At 37.6% G+C, this 16876-nt stretch overlaps 1 protein-coding gene across 16 annotated transcripts in view; it reads left to right on the forward strand.

The window, feature by feature from the left end:
- The window catches only part of ANKRD26 (ankyrin repeat domain containing 26), a 114982-nt gene that overhangs the window by 42566 nt on the left and 55540 nt on the right, over positions 1 to 16876 (forward strand). For 13 of the 16 annotated variants that reach the window (XR_007153753.1, XR_007153752.1, XR_007153754.1 and 10 more), the window contains 8 exons: positions 4367 to 4493; positions 4804 to 4865; positions 8455 to 8545; positions 10633 to 10731; positions 11359 to 11387; positions 11481 to 11553; positions 13199 to 13456; positions 16606 to 16679. Coding sequence is in view for 12 of the 16 variants with exons in the window: in XM_047865208.1 (XP_047721164.1) it covers positions 4367 to 4493; positions 4804 to 4865; positions 8455 to 8545; positions 10633 to 10731; positions 11359 to 11387; positions 11481 to 11553; positions 13199 to 13456; positions 16606 to 16679 (813 nt within the window). In the remaining 4 variants the exon portion in view is untranslated. The remainder of the gene's footprint in view (positions 1 to 4366; positions 4494 to 4803; positions 4866 to 8454; positions 8546 to 10632; positions 10732 to 11358; positions 11388 to 11480; positions 11554 to 13198; positions 13457 to 16605; positions 16680 to 16876) is intronic. The other 3 variants (XM_047865210.1, XM_047865213.1, XM_047865212.1) reach the window with 3 other exon arrangements.

The raw sequence follows: 16876 nt of genomic DNA on the forward strand, positions 1-16876 counted from the left end.
TAGAGTGATTATTTTAAGATATGGATTTAGTGTCATTGTGTTATCTGTAGGTTTCATGCTTGTGGTGAGGACTCTGGTCCTTTGTAGTCTGTGCTGCTTTCCACTCACAGAGTCCCCTTTAGGATCTCCTGCAGGGCTGGTTTAGTGGTCATGAGCCCCATTAGGTTTTGTCTGTCTGGGAAAGCCTTTCTCTCTCTTTCTATTCTAAATGACAGCCTTGCTGGGGAAAGGATTCTTAGCTGCATATGTTCCCATTCAGCGTATTGACTGTTTCCTACCCCTCCCTTCTGCCCTGCCAAGTTTCACTGGACAGGTCTGCTGCTACCCTTATGTGTCTTCCCTTGTAGATTAAGATCCGTTGGTCCCTAGCTGCTTTCAGAATTCTCTCTTTATCTTTGCATTTTTCCAGTTTCGCTATGACATGTCATGGTGTTGACCTAGTTTTGTTGATTTTGAAGGGAATTCTCTGTGCTGCCAGGACTTGGATGCCTGTTTCCTTCCCCAGATGGGGGAAGTTCTCAGCTATAACTTGTTCAAATAAACCTTCTGCCCCTTTCTCTCACTCTTCTTCTTCTGGGACTCCTATGATGTAGATATTATTTCATCTCACTGAATCACTTAGGTCTCTAATACCTGCTTCATGGTCTAGTAATTTCCTTTCTTTCCCTTCTCTGCTTCATCTTTGTCCATAATTGTATCTTCTATTTCACCTATTCTCTCTTCTGCTTCTCCCATCCTTGCTGTCACTGCATCTAGTTTATTTTGTATCTTGTTTACAGCATTTCTTTTTTTAATTTTTATTTTGTTAATTTTTTTAAATGTTTTTATTTATTTTTGAAGGAGAGAGAGAGACAGAACATGAGCGGGGGAGGAGCAGAGAGAGGGAGACACAGAATCCGAAGCGGGCTCCAGGCTCTGAGCTGTCAGCACAGAGCCCGATGCGGGGCTTGAACTCACCAACAGTGAGATCATGACCTGAGCCAAAGTCGGATGCTCAACCGACTGAGCCACCCAGGTGCCCCTTGTTTACAGCTTTCTTAATTCATCGTGACTATTCTTTAGGTCCTTGATCTCTGAAGCAGTAGATTCTCTGCTGTCTTCTGTGCTTTTTTTCAAGCCCAGCTATTAGTCTTATGGCTGTTATTCCAAATACTTGATCAGATATATTGTTTATATTTCTTTTGAGCTATTCTCTGGCTCTCCTTTCTTCCTGGAATTTTTTTTGAGGAGAATTCTTCTGTTTTGTCATTTTGGCTAGTTTCCTGCCCTTTATGTGTTTTAATAACTTGTTATGTGTTCCGCACCTGCAAGTACTACTATGTTAAAAAATGGTCATGCACTGTCCAGGGCCTGGCACTTGAAGAAGTGTTTTTGGAGTGTGTTGTGTGCACTCTTTTGTTGTGTCTTTGCCTGCTTTTCTCCCTACTTGGAGTAGTGGTTTGGACCTTCCACCAGGTGTGTTTTGGTTTGTTGAAGTAACCCTGGAAAAAAGGAGAAGGGGGTGTTGAAGAAACCTTATCCCAAACAAAGAGAGGTATGACAGGGGTGGCAAAAAAGACCAGGCAGAGAATCAAAGAAACTATAGGGCTTAATCCAGAAAGAGAGAATACAGAAAATAAAGAAGGAGATACAGAAAAGGTGTGAAAGGAATAGAGTAAAATGCCCGCTTTTAAACAAACAAATAACCAAAACAGAGGAAAAAAGAAAAAATATATATAGTAAGATTTGACGTAAAGTCAAATCAGAGACTATGAGGCTGATTCCAAAGGGAGGAGAGGAAAGAGTAGAGGAGAAAGAAAAGGGAAAAGAGAAGGAAAGAAACTGAAAGAAAAGAGGGGTGCTTGGGTGGCTCATGTGGTTACATGTCCGACTCTTGATTTTGGCTCAGGTCATGATCTCACTGTTCGCGGGTTCGAGCCTCGCATCAGGCTCTGCACTGACAGCATGGATCCTGCTTGGAATTCTCTCTCTCTCCCTTTCTCGGCACCTCTCCTGCTTGTTCACTCACTCTCCTCTCAAAATAAGGAAATAAATATTAAATAAAAAGAAAGAAAAGAAAAAAAGTAATTAAAGTAAAAAAAAAACCAAACTAATATACACAACCACAGGACAGTTGTCTACTAGTGCCCGGTCTACTAGTGCCCCATCTACTAGTGTCTGGTTCCGTCAGTGTCAGTCTCACTACCTTAGAGAAGCAGTTACCAGGCCCAGAGGGGCGGGGTTTGGTGTAATGGGTCTGCCTCCATTGGGGCTCGTGTCCGTTCCCTGAAACCCCACCATGTTGGTGGGGAGAAAAATGGCGACATTCTAATCTCTCCTCCCCACACGAGGTGCCTCAAACCTCACTCTTTAGGCTGTCCTCACAGAATAGCCTGGGGGGGCCGGCTTGCCTTGCTCCACAGTCTCCTATGCTTCCTGAGCACTCCGCTGGGATTCAAAACCTTAGAGGATCCCTGTTCCCCCAGACCTGGTTCTGGGGTAACGCCAGTCTGTTCAGGGGACAAAGGGCCTCTGGCTTGTGCCTGCAGGGTCTTTTTCCCTTGGTTGGGGGGTAATATACCCTCTTTCCACTGTACTCAAGGGAGGGGACTGTTCTCTACCAGTGTAGCCCTGAGATTGCTACCAAGCCTAGGGGTGGCTCCCTCCTCACCAGGCGTGGGAGGTGGCAGCTCTGGTCTAGAGAAAGTCTGGCAACCTTGAAAATTCTGATTTTTAGCTTCTAAGGCAGTTTTGCAAAGTAGAAATTGACTCTCTGGACCTCTCCTTGGTCCGTGGTCCGGAGAGGTTTTCTCTTATCCAAATACAATCCCACACTTCCCACAGCCTCTCCTTCTCTTCCGTTCGTTTTTCCACCGAAGGGCTTCCCCCACTCCATGCCTGTGTTGCCCATTTTATTTCTCCTAATTCGCATACACACACTTCTGTCCCACCAAGCTGTCTCTTTGCACCTGTGGAGATTTTTCTGTCACTGTGCAGCCTGTATTCCTGGTATTCCAAGTGCTCTGACCTCAATACTGCTGTGTTTGAGGGACAAGGGAAATTCTGATCCCCTTCCTCTGCCATCTTAACTCCTCCCTCCTCCTTTTATTTTCCTTTTCACAATTTCAGAGTTCTGTGTAGGTTTGCATTATTATATCAGTTTAATATGTTTTATAGATATTTATTATGGGCTTTTCTTCCTCGAAATTTATTGATCTGAATTTTGTCTTTTTTTTTTTTTTAAGTTTATTCATTTATTATTTGGAGAGAGAGAGAGAGCACAAGTGGGGAGTAGCAGAGAGACAGGGAGAGAGAGATAATCCCAAGCAGGCCCTGCACTGTCAGTGCAGAACCAGATGGGGGGCTTGAACCCATGAACTGCGAGATCATGACCTGAGCTAAAATCAAGAGTCAGGTGTTAACTGACTGAGGCATTCAAGCGGCCCTAAAATTTTCTTCGGAAGTCCCCTGGGTACTTCAAATTTAATATGTCCTAGTTTAAAGACATTGTTTTTGACCCTTCCCCTTTCCTCTTTCCTGACTCTTTGTAATCTGCTCTGTCATTTGTTTTCCCTAGCCTAATAAATAGCAGCCCTGAAACAGGAAGAGTCCTGGACTCCGAACTTCCCTGAAACGACCACATCCAGTCACTCACCACATTCGATATTTTGTACCTGCTTACCATTTTTCATGTTATTCCTATAATTCACTCTCTCACCTATAATTTTGCAATACTCTTCTGGTTTTGCTTCCTTTATGTTCATCCTACATTGCTGTCAGAGTGACTTTTCTAAAATATATTTGTGACGATGTAATTCCTCTGCTTATTTAATGGATCCCCATTACCTGTAGGAGGAAACTCATGTTCTAGCATAACACTTGCTCTTTTTATTTTTTGGTTTCGTCCTGATGTTCCAGTAATATCTATCTATCCCCTTCCCAATAACTCTGTTCCAGTTTTGCCATATTCCATAGGTGTTGTCACTTACTATATTATTTCATACTTGATCCTTTTGCTCATTCTAGAATGCCCTTCACACCCTCCCTGTGCACTTGTCTGTCTTTTAAGATATACCCTTATCTTCCCAGAGTTTGCTGAGCTTCCCAAATGTGTTTTCTCCTTTGTGCGTTCACTGTGCGTTATTCACTTCACTCGTAGAACTAGTGGATATTTTTCTGTCCTTACCTGTTTTCATGCATCTCTACCACTACTAGCCTATAGAACAGACTCTGTCTTTTATTTATATTTCCAGCTTCTCCCCGGATAGTGCCTATGACTTGACAGATACAGTATGTGTTTGTCTTTCTGAGTGGGTGAGTGTGTGACCAAATGAATTAATGTGATGTTTTTCTGAAGCTGGGTTTTTGTTTTGTGTTGTTTTTATAGGAAGGAACAGCAAAGTCAGCAGTGGAAGCAAAGGAAGATGGTATTGGTATTATTGAAAATGTGCCACCAGAGCAAACAGTTAATGAAAGTTTGACTTCTGGTGGAGTGCATAAAAATTACAGAAGTGGTAAGCTAGTGAATCTCTGTGAGTTGTTTTTCTATGGTTAAATGCTATGAAAAAATCTGAAAGTATGTAGATCCAAATATATTATTCATTTTTCGTTAAGCTATTTTTCTGTTGCTATCTTTATGTGTCTGTTGCTTTCTTTTTAAGTATCCCAAGTACTACCACCTTTTTCTTCCTGAAAATCTTCAACTCCCTGAACATGCTTTCTGCTATTGCTTTTATTTTATTGAAATATTCATGAATGGAGATAGACTATGTGTTTAAAATTCATAGTAACACACGTTTTCATTAATTTATCTGTATTTTATAGATATGATGTCAGCATTAGGATTAGGAGAAGAGGAAAATGTAGAATCACCTTCTGATCCTGAGGTACTGTCTTCTTATTATTTTTAAATATAAGCATTGAGTGATGTTAAAACATCAAAGAGATGCTTTGACTTTATTCTCTCATCTCTGCATTTGCCCATAGAAACCATTTCCTTATATTTTTACCTATAATTGATAAAATAATTGTGTTAATTATGACAATACAGTATAATACAGTTCTCTTGCAAACTTAATGAAAGTTGCTTAGTATTAGTACAGAAAACTAAGGCTTAGAGGGAATTAGTTTGGGTTTTGAAGTTAAGTTATCTAAACTAAAGAATTACTAAAGAAATACTCAACCTATGGCCAAATGTATGATTCTGTGGTGTATATGGATGTGTTAAACTCCTAATGACATCCAGAAAGAGTTTGGATTATGGTGTTTTACAACTTGAACCTTCAAAAGATAATGCCTGGGACTTGAAAATATTGTATTTGATTGCCAAGTAGATCTACAAGGAGCATTGGGATTATGATAACCACAGTTTGGTTTGGTGGTGCTTTAATAATAAAACCCTTTTCGGATAGTTAAAATAACATCGTGGCACACGTATAGTAATATAAGTAAAGTAATGATGACCTATTCTAAGGTGATAACTAAGGATAGAGGTTAAAAGGGCCTGATCTTTTAGACACAGGCAGCTGCTGCATAATGCTGCAAGCACTGTATTTGAAGTCAAAAAACATGCTGTCATCTTGGTTCCATCACTTCCTAGCTGTGGGATCTTGGAAAAACTTGTTTAACTTGTTTGAATGTCAATGACCTCGTTCCTAAAGATGGTACTAATACTCGCCTCTTGGTTTTGTGTAATGAACAGATGTGATAACGCTTTGAAAACTGTAAAGGGGGCTATAGAAATAGAAGACAAAATGATCACAGTGGTATTTAGTGACTTACTAAATATTGAGGATACTTTTTTTTTTGAATCTTTGTTTATTTTTGAGAGGGGGGGGTGAGGGGAAAGAAGATCCGATGCAGGCTCTGCACTGAGAACAGGGAGCCCAGTGCAAGACTTGAACTCATGAACTGTGAGATCATGACCTGAGCCAAAGTTGGGCACCTAATTGACAAAGCCACCCAGGCTCTCCAAGAATACTTTTTTTATGTGAAGATGTCTGAAGGCCAATAAAATGGCAGTAGTGTCCAGAAGAGAATGGGAAAGTTAGAATGGGTTTTTGATTTTCTAATTTGGGCTATGTTAAGTTTCAGTAATCTATTAGTAGAGACATCATATGTGTATACAGTTGACCCTTGAACAAGATGGGCTTGAACTGTGGGAGTCCACTTACATACAGATTTTTTTTCTATAAATACAGTACCATCCTGTAAATGTATTTTCTCTTCCTTATGATTTTCTTTTTCTTTTATTATTCATTTTGAGAGACAGAGAGAGGACAGAGCATGCGAGTAGAGGAAGAGGGATAGAGAATCTTAAGCAGGCTCCACACTGCCAGCACAGAGCCTTACATTGGGGTTGAACCCACGACCTGTAACATCATGACCTGAGCCAAAGTCAAGAGCCTGACCCTTAACCGACAGCACCAGCCAGCACCGCTTCCTTACGATTTTCTTAATAACCTTTTCTTTAGTTTATAGTGTAAGAGTACAGTATTTAATACATATAACATAGAAAACATGTGTTAATCGACTGTTTATATTACTGGTAAGGTCAGCATTTCGTTATAGTAACTCTGACCTTCCATGCTCAATTTACAGAGTTAATGGCCGAATGAGGATTAACAGGTAGATTAGAGGGCTTCTGCTTTAATATTCTGGTTTTTAATATATACTTTTCGATTTTTAAGTCTAATTTCTTTTGCTTTTATTTATTTTTAAAAAGTTTTTAACGTTTATTCATTTTTGAGTGACAGAGAGAGACACATTGTGAGTGGGGGAGGGGCAGAGAGAGAGGGAGACACAGAATCAGAAGCAGGATCCAGGCTCTGAGCTGTCAGCACAGAGCCCGACACGAGGCTTGAACTCATGAACCGTGAGATCATGATCTGAGCCGAAGTTGGACACTCAACTGACTGAGCCACCCAGGTGCCTCGTCTAATTGCTTTTAAAGTAGGAAATTCAGTAGATTAGTAGCTACGTTTTTGATATTTGTGGATTTTCGAGTGCATGGCCATCAGAGCCCTTAACCCTTGGTTTGTTCAAGGGTCAACAGTATAGTGATTTGGTACTTTTGAGATCTTCTCAATGAGATTATTGCAAATGTTTTGACCTTAATAAATTTGTCCTTATATACTGACTGCATACCAAGCAGTTAGATACTGAGTGTACAAGTTGAGGGGTTAGGTTGTAGTGGTCGGAGCAGAAAAGTAAGTAAACAGCAATCCATTATAAGTCAGTATAAATGCTTCCTAGAAAGAAAATGGAGAATGTTAGGTTAGAGAATATTGGGGGAGTTTGTAGTGAGGATGAGGATGAGAGTGGGAGTAGGAATTTTGGTAGTCAGAAAAGATCTGAGTGTGGCAAAAGCTGCCAAGTGAAAGATGAGAAGGACCAGTCATGTGAAGATCTTGGCAAGGGACATTCTGGACAGAGAGAACCACGGATCATCATTTTACTCTAATGTCTTAGAGTGACCAAGAAGTAGGAAGACCCACTCCATCATCATAATCATTGTTGTGTGTAGAAAAGAAAATGTGCATACTGAGATAAGTGCTTGGCACATTTTAGGTGATTAATAAATGTTCTTATACTTGCCTTTTAAAAGCTTACAACACTTTTTGAAGAGTTTCATACCCATATCTAAAATTTTTTTACTATTAGTTAACCATAATTTGAAGAAAAGTTTTTCTTACTACTTTGCCATTTGATCCAACCCTTCTTTCATCAATAAAAATTTCAGGCCTTTGTTTACCTAAATGAAGCAGCGGCTACAACAGTGTTTTGTTTATACTCAACATGATATACTCCAAAGTTTCTTATCATATGAGATATCAATTAACACTAAAACAAATGTCTGCCATTCTATTAGAAGCAGTTTAAATTTATAGCAAGTATACTTTTAAAGAATTTGTTTAAAAAAATTTTTTTTAATGTTTATTTATTTTTGAAAGACAGCATGTGAGTGGAGGAAGGGCAGAGAGAGAGGGAGACACAGAATCCAAAGCAGGCTCCAGGCTCTGAGCTGTCAGCACAGAGCCTGACGTGGGGCTCAAGCCCACGCATTGTGAGATCATGACCTGAGCTGAAGTCAGACGCTTAACCGACTGAGCCACCCAGGCGCCCCTAAAGAATTTATTTAAATACTTATTTTAAATGTCCTTTTATTTTGATCGGGAATGCAAAGTAAGGTGTTTTGTTAGTTCCTTTTTCAAATGTGCATATAAGTCAGTCTTCTGTCTATGAAAGTATTCTGGCCTTCCATGTTCAGTGTACAGAGTCAATAGCCAAATGAAGATTAAAAGGTACACTTAATCAAGAGAGCATATATGAGGTTTTCTATTTAAATGTTTTGGTTTTCAATATGTTTTTCTTATTTGTAAGTCTGATTGTTATTAAAATCGGAAATTCAGATATTTTCTTAGAAAAGGATTAGGAAATCTTTACACAACTCATTATTGATGCTAATTTTAACAGAGTATGTCTGAGAGTCCAAACAAATATGTTCCTCATTTATCTGGAGCTGTGGATCAGAAAGGGCAAAGTATATTAAATGGACAAGTAGAAGGTAAGAACTGAATTTTACTAAGAGGTCATTGGACAGAATGTTGATTTAAAACAGGAATACTGATATATTCTAATATCTAAAGAAAATCGCCTATTAAATGCATAGTAAAGAGAAAGAGATGTGAAAAGGAGATAAGTTGTATCTTATGTGGTGTCAGCAACAGATTGAATTGAGAGTGCCACCAAAGGAGCTAAATGACTAGTTCCCTTTCAAGATACTGTAAGACCTAAGGAACCTCAGGAAATAAGAAAAGAGCCAAAGAGGGAATGATGAGAACAGTGGAGACTACAGGGAATAAATGAAGGAAAGTAAGCAGGTGTTTATAGTGTTTCTACTGGAAGGTGGTAAAATACACTAGTTCTTTAAAAGGAATAGCAGGCTATTTGAAATGTAGGAATACTGTAAGGTGAGCTTCCAGTACTAGAATTTGTCAGAGTAGCATACCAAAATTTCCCACTCTTACTGTTATCCTCTTTGTTGGGAAGACATTAAGGACTGACAGCTGATGATGCAGAGTTATGTCCTATCTACCATGGATGAACTTACGCATTTATAGTCAGCGATAAATGTACATACCTTAATGCCATATCAAATTGGAGGTACTTCATAAGAGAGTTATCATTTAGTGCAAAATAAGAGAATTGGAAGGAGGGTCAGTTAGGGAGACATCAAGGAAGCTATAGCTCTGATAAAAAGTTCCATTAGAAAGTTTATGACTTTTAGGGCGCCTGGGTGGCTCAGTTGGCTGAGTGTCCGACTTCAGCTCAGGTCATGATCTCAGTTTGTGGATTCAAGCCCCATGTCAGGCTCTGTGCTGACAGCTCAGAGCCTGAAGCCTGCTTCAGATTCTGTGTGTTTGTCTTTCTCTGCCTCTCCCCCGCTCATACTCTGTCTCTATCTGTGTCAAAGATATACATTAAAAACAAAATTTTTTGGAGGCACCTGAGTGGCTTGGTCGGTTGAGCGTCAGCCTCTGGGCTCAGGTCGTGATCTCGCGGTTCGTGAGTTTGGGCCCTGCATCAGGCTCTGTGCTGACAGCTTGGAGCCTGGAGCCTGCTTCGGATTCTGTGTCCCCACCCCCTCTCTCTGCCCTACCCCTGCTTGTGCTGTGTCTCTCTCTGTCTTTCAAAAATGAATAAACATTTTGGGGGAGTTGATAGTGGGTATAGAGGGTATAGATGTAAGATACTCCTGCTAAACAAAGGGGAAAAATGTGGTAGAGATAATCCATAACAAGAATATAAAAGTGGAACATTCAAGACCATAGATCCAGAAATTACTGTTGAGAAGGAGGACTAGTGAAGGGAAAGAGAGAGGAATGCATGGTGTGTTAGCTAGGAAACTTTGGAGTTGAGGAGGAAACTCGAGAGAATTCACGTTAGATGGCTGAAGTACATGTGCACTAAATCAGAAGATTAGATCACAGCTACTCCAAAGAATACTAAAAGCAAGTGGAGTGCTAGAATTGGGGTAAAACCTAGCCACTCATTTATCCTCCTCAGATCTCTTAGACATCAAACATACATGTTGCATTGGTATTCATTATTCAAATGAGATTAATTTGAATATGGAAGCATTGGCTGTTATTTTTTTAAGACAGCTAATTTATTATATGATAGCTATTTTTAAAAATTTTTTAATGTTTATTTGAGCGTGAGACCGAGGGCAAGCAGGGGAGGGGCAGAGAGAGGGAGGGAGACACAGAATCTGAAGCAGGCTCCAGGCTCTGAGCTGTCAGCACAGAGCCCAGTGCAGGGCTTGAACCCACAAACTATGAGATCATAACCTGAGTTGAAGTTGGATGCTCCACCGACTGAGTCACCTAGGTACCCCATGATATGATAGCTATTTCGTAAAAGCCTTTTTTAAAGGCTTACATGATCTACCAAATCAAACTAATTTTGGAAACAAAAGAAGTGATAGGGTTAATTCCCTAAATGCTAAAATGGTTATTTTCAGTAAATATGATGCTGATTTTGAAATGGAAAAGATTTTTGGTATCTAAAAATTTTGTGGCAATTAATTTTATTTTTCCCTTTTGGTAATCATATTTCCATATTAAAAGCTTATTATACATTATTTCTTAGATGTGTTTTATATACCTTCTTGCATGAGTGGATCAAGAAACTTTAAGATGGCTAAACTAGAGGATACAAGAAATGTAGGCATACCAGTAACCCACATGGGTATGAACAAAAATGAATACTTTTATTGACTGTTATTCTACAAGTATATATCCAAGCTGATCAATTCAGTACACTTGCTCTGATGAGAAAGAAATTATGCATTCAACTGAACCATCATCACAACTGTGTACTGACTAAATTACAGGACAAATTGAAGAACATGGTAAATACTTGTAGTATAATGGTATAAATGATTTTGCTGTACTGCACATTAAGGGTATGCTATTGCATTCTGCCATCGGCTTTCACATTTATCCTCTCAGGGTCATGAATTGTTCCTCTAATTCAAGATTGCTTTTCTTTACATCAGTCAGCATGTTCACATTGGTACGTGTGCACTTTTCTATTTTAGTTAGTCATTTGAAACATAATCTTAACTTTTGACATCCTAACTGCATGTTCTGTGGAGCCTATATTCCTATTTTTTCTTCAGTATGTATAATGCGTTCATTTTTCTGTCTTGTCACTGTCTTAACCCACCTGCCTGTCCCCCAAAAATAAAACACCAAAACCTAATGTAATCATTTTCAAAGCGAAGCATGAGGATTCAGCTCAGTACTAACTGCATGAATGTATAGTTGGCTTTCATATTTACATATAATTGACTATTTCCCTTTTGCTTTTTAGATCCTCCTGACAAATATCCTCACTTGAAGGTAAAACTTCTATATTTTTATCCTGAATTTTTAACTACAGACTGTGTGAGATGTACATTATGTCTTAATCATATTGTTTTAATACCCATTCAGCCTACCGTTGAAGTGGAAGATTCTTTTTCTGACAAAACAGTAGGAATGAAGGATATACAGACATCCAGATCAGGTAAATTTTACAATACAAATTTAACAGTGGAAAGAAGTACACTAAAATATTTGAAATGCTCTTATTCCTCATTTTTTTTGGTGGCACATTTAGTTGAAGGATTTGACATAAATAAGGTAGATGTCATTGTTGGTATCCATGTTTGAAGAAAAGATATTTACAAGCATAGGAAAAAGAGATTTAAAAAATATAAGCTTTAGTTCATGTTTCTTGTTTTATTTTGGAATCCTAAATATTCCTAATATTAATTATTAGACTCTTAGATTTTTCCAGTGTTCAAAATGCTTATTTGAATTCTGACCTTTACCTAGAGTAAAGCTTCACTTGTTAACATGTCCATTGTGTTTTAACTTGATTTCATGTTATCTAAATAACAGTTTAAGCCAAATATGTTCTGCTTAGCAGACTGTGTGTATTTGTGTATGTGTGTATGTATGTATGATGTCTTTGATTATTAAAAATGGGGGAAGTAATTATTTTTTATATTTAGTAGATACAATCTTTTAAAACAGTAATTCTGAAGCTTTTTGGCTTTATAGTCCTTTTATATCATTTAAAAATTATTGGGAATTCCAAAGAACTTCTGTTTAAGTGGGTTGCATATGTTGGTATTTACAATATTAGAAATTAAACCTGAAACACTTAAAATACAGGTATACACAGTCATATATTCTGTTGGCCATTAGACCTATGACCCTCAGTTGTGATACTATTGCATATCATATCTTTAGAAGACTCCGTTGTACACTTAATATGAAAATGAGAATGAAAATGTCAAATAATATTTAGTATTATTGTGAAAATAGTTTTGACCTCTTGGACTGCCTGAATGGATGGATCTGGGACTCCAGGGATTTTCAGATGACACTGGAGAACTGTTTTAAACCATATACAGGGTTCATGGATGTGAAATGATAAAGGGGCCTTTGTGATGAAATGGACATTTAAGTTCCACTTCTGCATTTTCTTTCTTTCACTTGTCTTAAGAGGTTTAAATCAGACAATCTTGCTTTTTTTTAAAAAAAATATATTTTTGTTACATATTCATTTTCTGTCTCATGGCACTATTTTTTGGATCTAGTGTAGACTGAGACTTAACCTGTTTTTACATGGCAACAATTATGTCACTCAAGGCTTTTGTTTCCATATAAATTTATGTTTAGCCAAGGCTTAAAAATTGAATTCTGATGATATTGGTACATTGAGGAAAGACCATTTCATTGTGCTTAAAGTAGTACCATTCATTAAAAGTTTTTTTAAAAACCCGTGTCTTTAGAACACACAGTGCATATTTAAACATAAAATAAATGGTTAGACATAGATTTTGTTACTAAAATATTCATAACCTTGAGCAGTCTTAATTATTAATAAAGCTTTTATGAGATACAGAATATGTAATAGAGTTGCTTGAATGAATCAAAGTATATAAAGGTAGAGAATTAAAAAGAAAAAATGAGAGACTAGTTAAATTTATCTATGTGAATGTCAAATATAGGACATGTAAAATACAATAAGCTCTGAAGGAGTAGTAGTGTGTTTGGAGGGAGAGGAGGATATGGAACTGCTTCTCTGAGGAAAGAATTGATACAAATTAGTCAAGTATGTATTACTGTTTGCATTCTAATAAATGAAACTTTGTTTTCAGATTTTTCGGATTGGGAGTCTACTAGTTTGACCTTCGGTAATGAGACTTGTCAAACATCCAAGAATTTGAAGGTTGATGATAAATGCCCATTTGTATCACAACCAATGATCAAAAATCAGTCAGCATCCACAGATTCTGGACCAATAACCTTAGTAGATAAAGAAAAGATTAATATTGGAACTGTGCTGCTGTTAGGTAATTGTACACTCCATGACCTGAGTGAATCACAGTTACCAGAAAACAGAGAGAGCAAAGAAGGTAATGAAGCATAGAGAATTCAACCTCTTCGTGGCTTCACCATAGTTGTGGTTTTTCGAAAATAATTTTGTGGCAAAATTTAATTTGTGTTTATTCTTTTTAGGTAACCTACAACCAGAGTATTTTTAGCAATACATTTGCATTCTTCCTTTGACTAAAGCAACATACAGATAGCAAAGAGACATGGAGAAATTAATTTCTTTTAGGCTAGCATTTAGTGTACACTGGAGAATGGGTAGCAGGATTATATTTACAACTTTCGGACTAGTTGGAAAAACTAGGTACGGATCTAAAGATTGACTACTCAAAACATAGTTTCTTAGCTTTATTTTTATAGCTCTAAATTCACAAGTATCGGTCATACTATAATCACTGTAACAAAAAAAGCACCTTCCCAAACAAAATGTTAAAATACTTCCTATATTTTCTATGATTTTATTTTAGTGTTGGCTTTCTCAATTGAATCACTGAGAATTTATCACATAGTATCATCTTCTCAGCTATGTACACATAGTCTGTCGCCTTGTTTTATTATTTTTAATGAATAAACAGTTCACAAGGAATATTGGTTTTAAAGAGTGCTGTATTATTTAAAAATAATATATGGAAAACCAATTTTTTTTAATAGTATCTTAAAAATTTTTTTTTTAATATTTTTATTTATTTTTGAGAGAGCATGAGCAGGGGAGGGGCAGAGAGAGAGGCAGACACAGAATCTGAAGCAGGTTCCAGGCCCTGAGCTGTCAGCACAGAGCCTGATGCGGGCGGGGCTCGACCTCACAGACTGAGATCATGACCTGAGCCGAAGTCGGATGCTCAACCGACTGAGCCACCCAGGCTCCCCTTGGAAAACCAATTTTAATTCTACTAAGATACTCAGTCTATTGATTAATGACATCTAGTGTGTGTTCTACTTTATGTACCAGTGCCCCTTTTCAGTCATTTGATCAGGTCTGTACTAATAAATTGTACAATATTTTTTTCACCTCTGTAGCTTTATGTTCTTTTCTTTCTTGATTTCTAAAATTAACATGTATTCTCAAAAGATTTTGAGCTCTTTCCTAGAGTAGTGAGTATAAGCTATAAATCCAAAGTTATTTAATATACAAGTGACTTGTTTGCTGTTACTTCTTCATGAGCTTGGTAGATCCCAGAGGCAGGACTTTCAAAACAAAACACCTACACAGGCTTCTGTAACACATAGAAGGATATGAAATAGAAAAATTACAAAATAAATACAAGCAGCTTAAACCAGTTCATATAGATCATTTCTTACTTGATGCCTTTTTATAAAGTTATGAACAGAGTTCTCCAGGGACTGAAGATTGTGTGTTTATTCATTTAATACAGATTTAGTCTGTGCTGGGTCCTAATAATTTTATATCCTGAGTATTTCTGGAACCATTCTGTTGATTTGGATGTGCATCATCTTTATTTTATATTACTGCCTTCTAATTCATCTCCCATCTTTTATTACCATGCCATTCAAATTCATCCTTCCCCACAGTATTTAGAGTGATTTGTCTCAAATGCAAAGAGGACCATGAGCTACTGTTGAAAACATATTTATGTCCAGGCATCTTAAAATTATATATAAGGCTCTCATAATCTAGACTTCTGCCTAACTCTCCATCTTTACACCTTTCTACTGTCTGCTTTTTTCTCTGGCATTCTGAACTGCTGGTGATGTCTTCCTCTTTGATCCCTGTATTTTGGACAAATAGTTACCCTGGCATGTGCTTCTCTCCCTGTCTTGCTAAGGCCTTGCATGCTCTCCCCTTTTTCTGCCTTCTAACACCTTTGAATCTTGCTAACCTCAATGTTGGAGTCTTAGCTCAGTCATTCTCTCTTGAAAAGCCATTCCTGACACCTTTTATCTACATGTTTCTCTAAACCTGGGTGCTTAGTACCTAGTGGGAACTCCGTAAATAATTACTGCATAAAATAAATAAAGGCTGTTGACACAAAGATGATTTAAGAGATTATCCCATACAGTCCAGGAGCAAAAGTAGAAGATACGTAAAGAAATAATTTACAGTTCAGGTGGTGAAGATACACTAGAAAAATCTATAAAGTACTAAGGTAGCCCCAGAGAAAGAGACACCTATTTATCTGGGGAAAGATAGCCATTAACAAGGATGACTCTACATAGCAAGCAGTCTGAGTCCTAAAAGATGGGAAGAAAATTGTCAAATAGTGGAGGAAAATGTTTCAGGAATGTTTACTTATCAGGAACATACACCTATAGAAAGGGTATACACTGATAAAAGCATAAAAAGTAATAGTAATTTTGGAAACCATGAATAATGTAGTTGAATCTTAGTGTGTTATTAAAGAGGTACTGTTACAAATGTGTTGTGACTTTATATGTTTCTACTGTTTTTTAAAATTTTTGTTTTGTTTCTGATTGTTTTGTTCATTGATGTTAGGTGGATGGATTTGTGAATGAATCTTTGAGATGTTTGTATGCATTTAAGCTGGTGACATCTAGTATTTCCCAAATGGTTTGTTGAAGTTTTAGATAATTATAAGTATTTCTTTTTTTTTTTTTTTCAACGTTTATTTATTTTTGGGACAGAGAGAGACAGAGCATGAACGGGCGAGGGGCAGAGAGAGAGGGAGACACAGAATCGGAAACAGGCTCCAGGCTCTGAGCCATCAGCCCAGAGCCCGACGTGGGGCTCGAACTCACGGACTGCGAGATCGTGACCTGGCTGAAGTCGGACGCTTAACCGACTGCGCCACCCAGGCGCCCCTAATTATAAGTATTTCTTAAAGAAGTAAATATTCAGGGGCCACCTGGGTGGCGCAGTCGGTTAAGCGACTGATTTCAGCTCAGGTCATGATCTCTTGGTTTGTGAGTGCAAGCCCCACGTCGGGATCTGTGCTGACGGCTCAGAGCCTGGAGCCCATTTCGGATTCTGTGTCTCCCTCTTTCTCTGCCCCTCCCCTGCTCATGCTCTGTCTCTCTTTCCTTCAAAAATAAATAAACATTAGAAAAAAATTAAAAAAAAAAGAAGTAAATATTCAGGTAAAGATTAATTTAAGCTTTCAATTGATAAAATGTTATTTTCTATTTTTATGAAGGTTATAGCTTTTATCTAACCATTCTGAGTAATCTATTTTAACTAAATATATGTATTTGTCAGCAGACCTAGACTTAGAATTAACATCAGTGGAAGAGCGAGAAAGGCTTGATGGAAGTGAAAATAACCACCCACAGGTATGTAAAACGTTAAATTTCCGATTTTATATTGTTTTCCTTGCTTTGATAATGTGATACAGTTCAAGTGAAATTATCTTTTGAATGAGCATTTGAAATTGATAGATTATAACTTAGTATTTAGTTTTCATAAAATTTTATAAGTTACAAAACTTAAAATATTGTTAGAATTTATAGTAACTTATAGCTAAACTTTA

Source organism: Prionailurus viverrinus, chromosome B4 (genome assembly GCF_022837055.1).
Source record: "Prionailurus viverrinus isolate Anna chromosome B4, UM_Priviv_1.0, whole genome shotgun sequence".
NCBI lineage: Eukaryota > Metazoa > Chordata > Mammalia > Carnivora > Felidae > Prionailurus > Prionailurus viverrinus.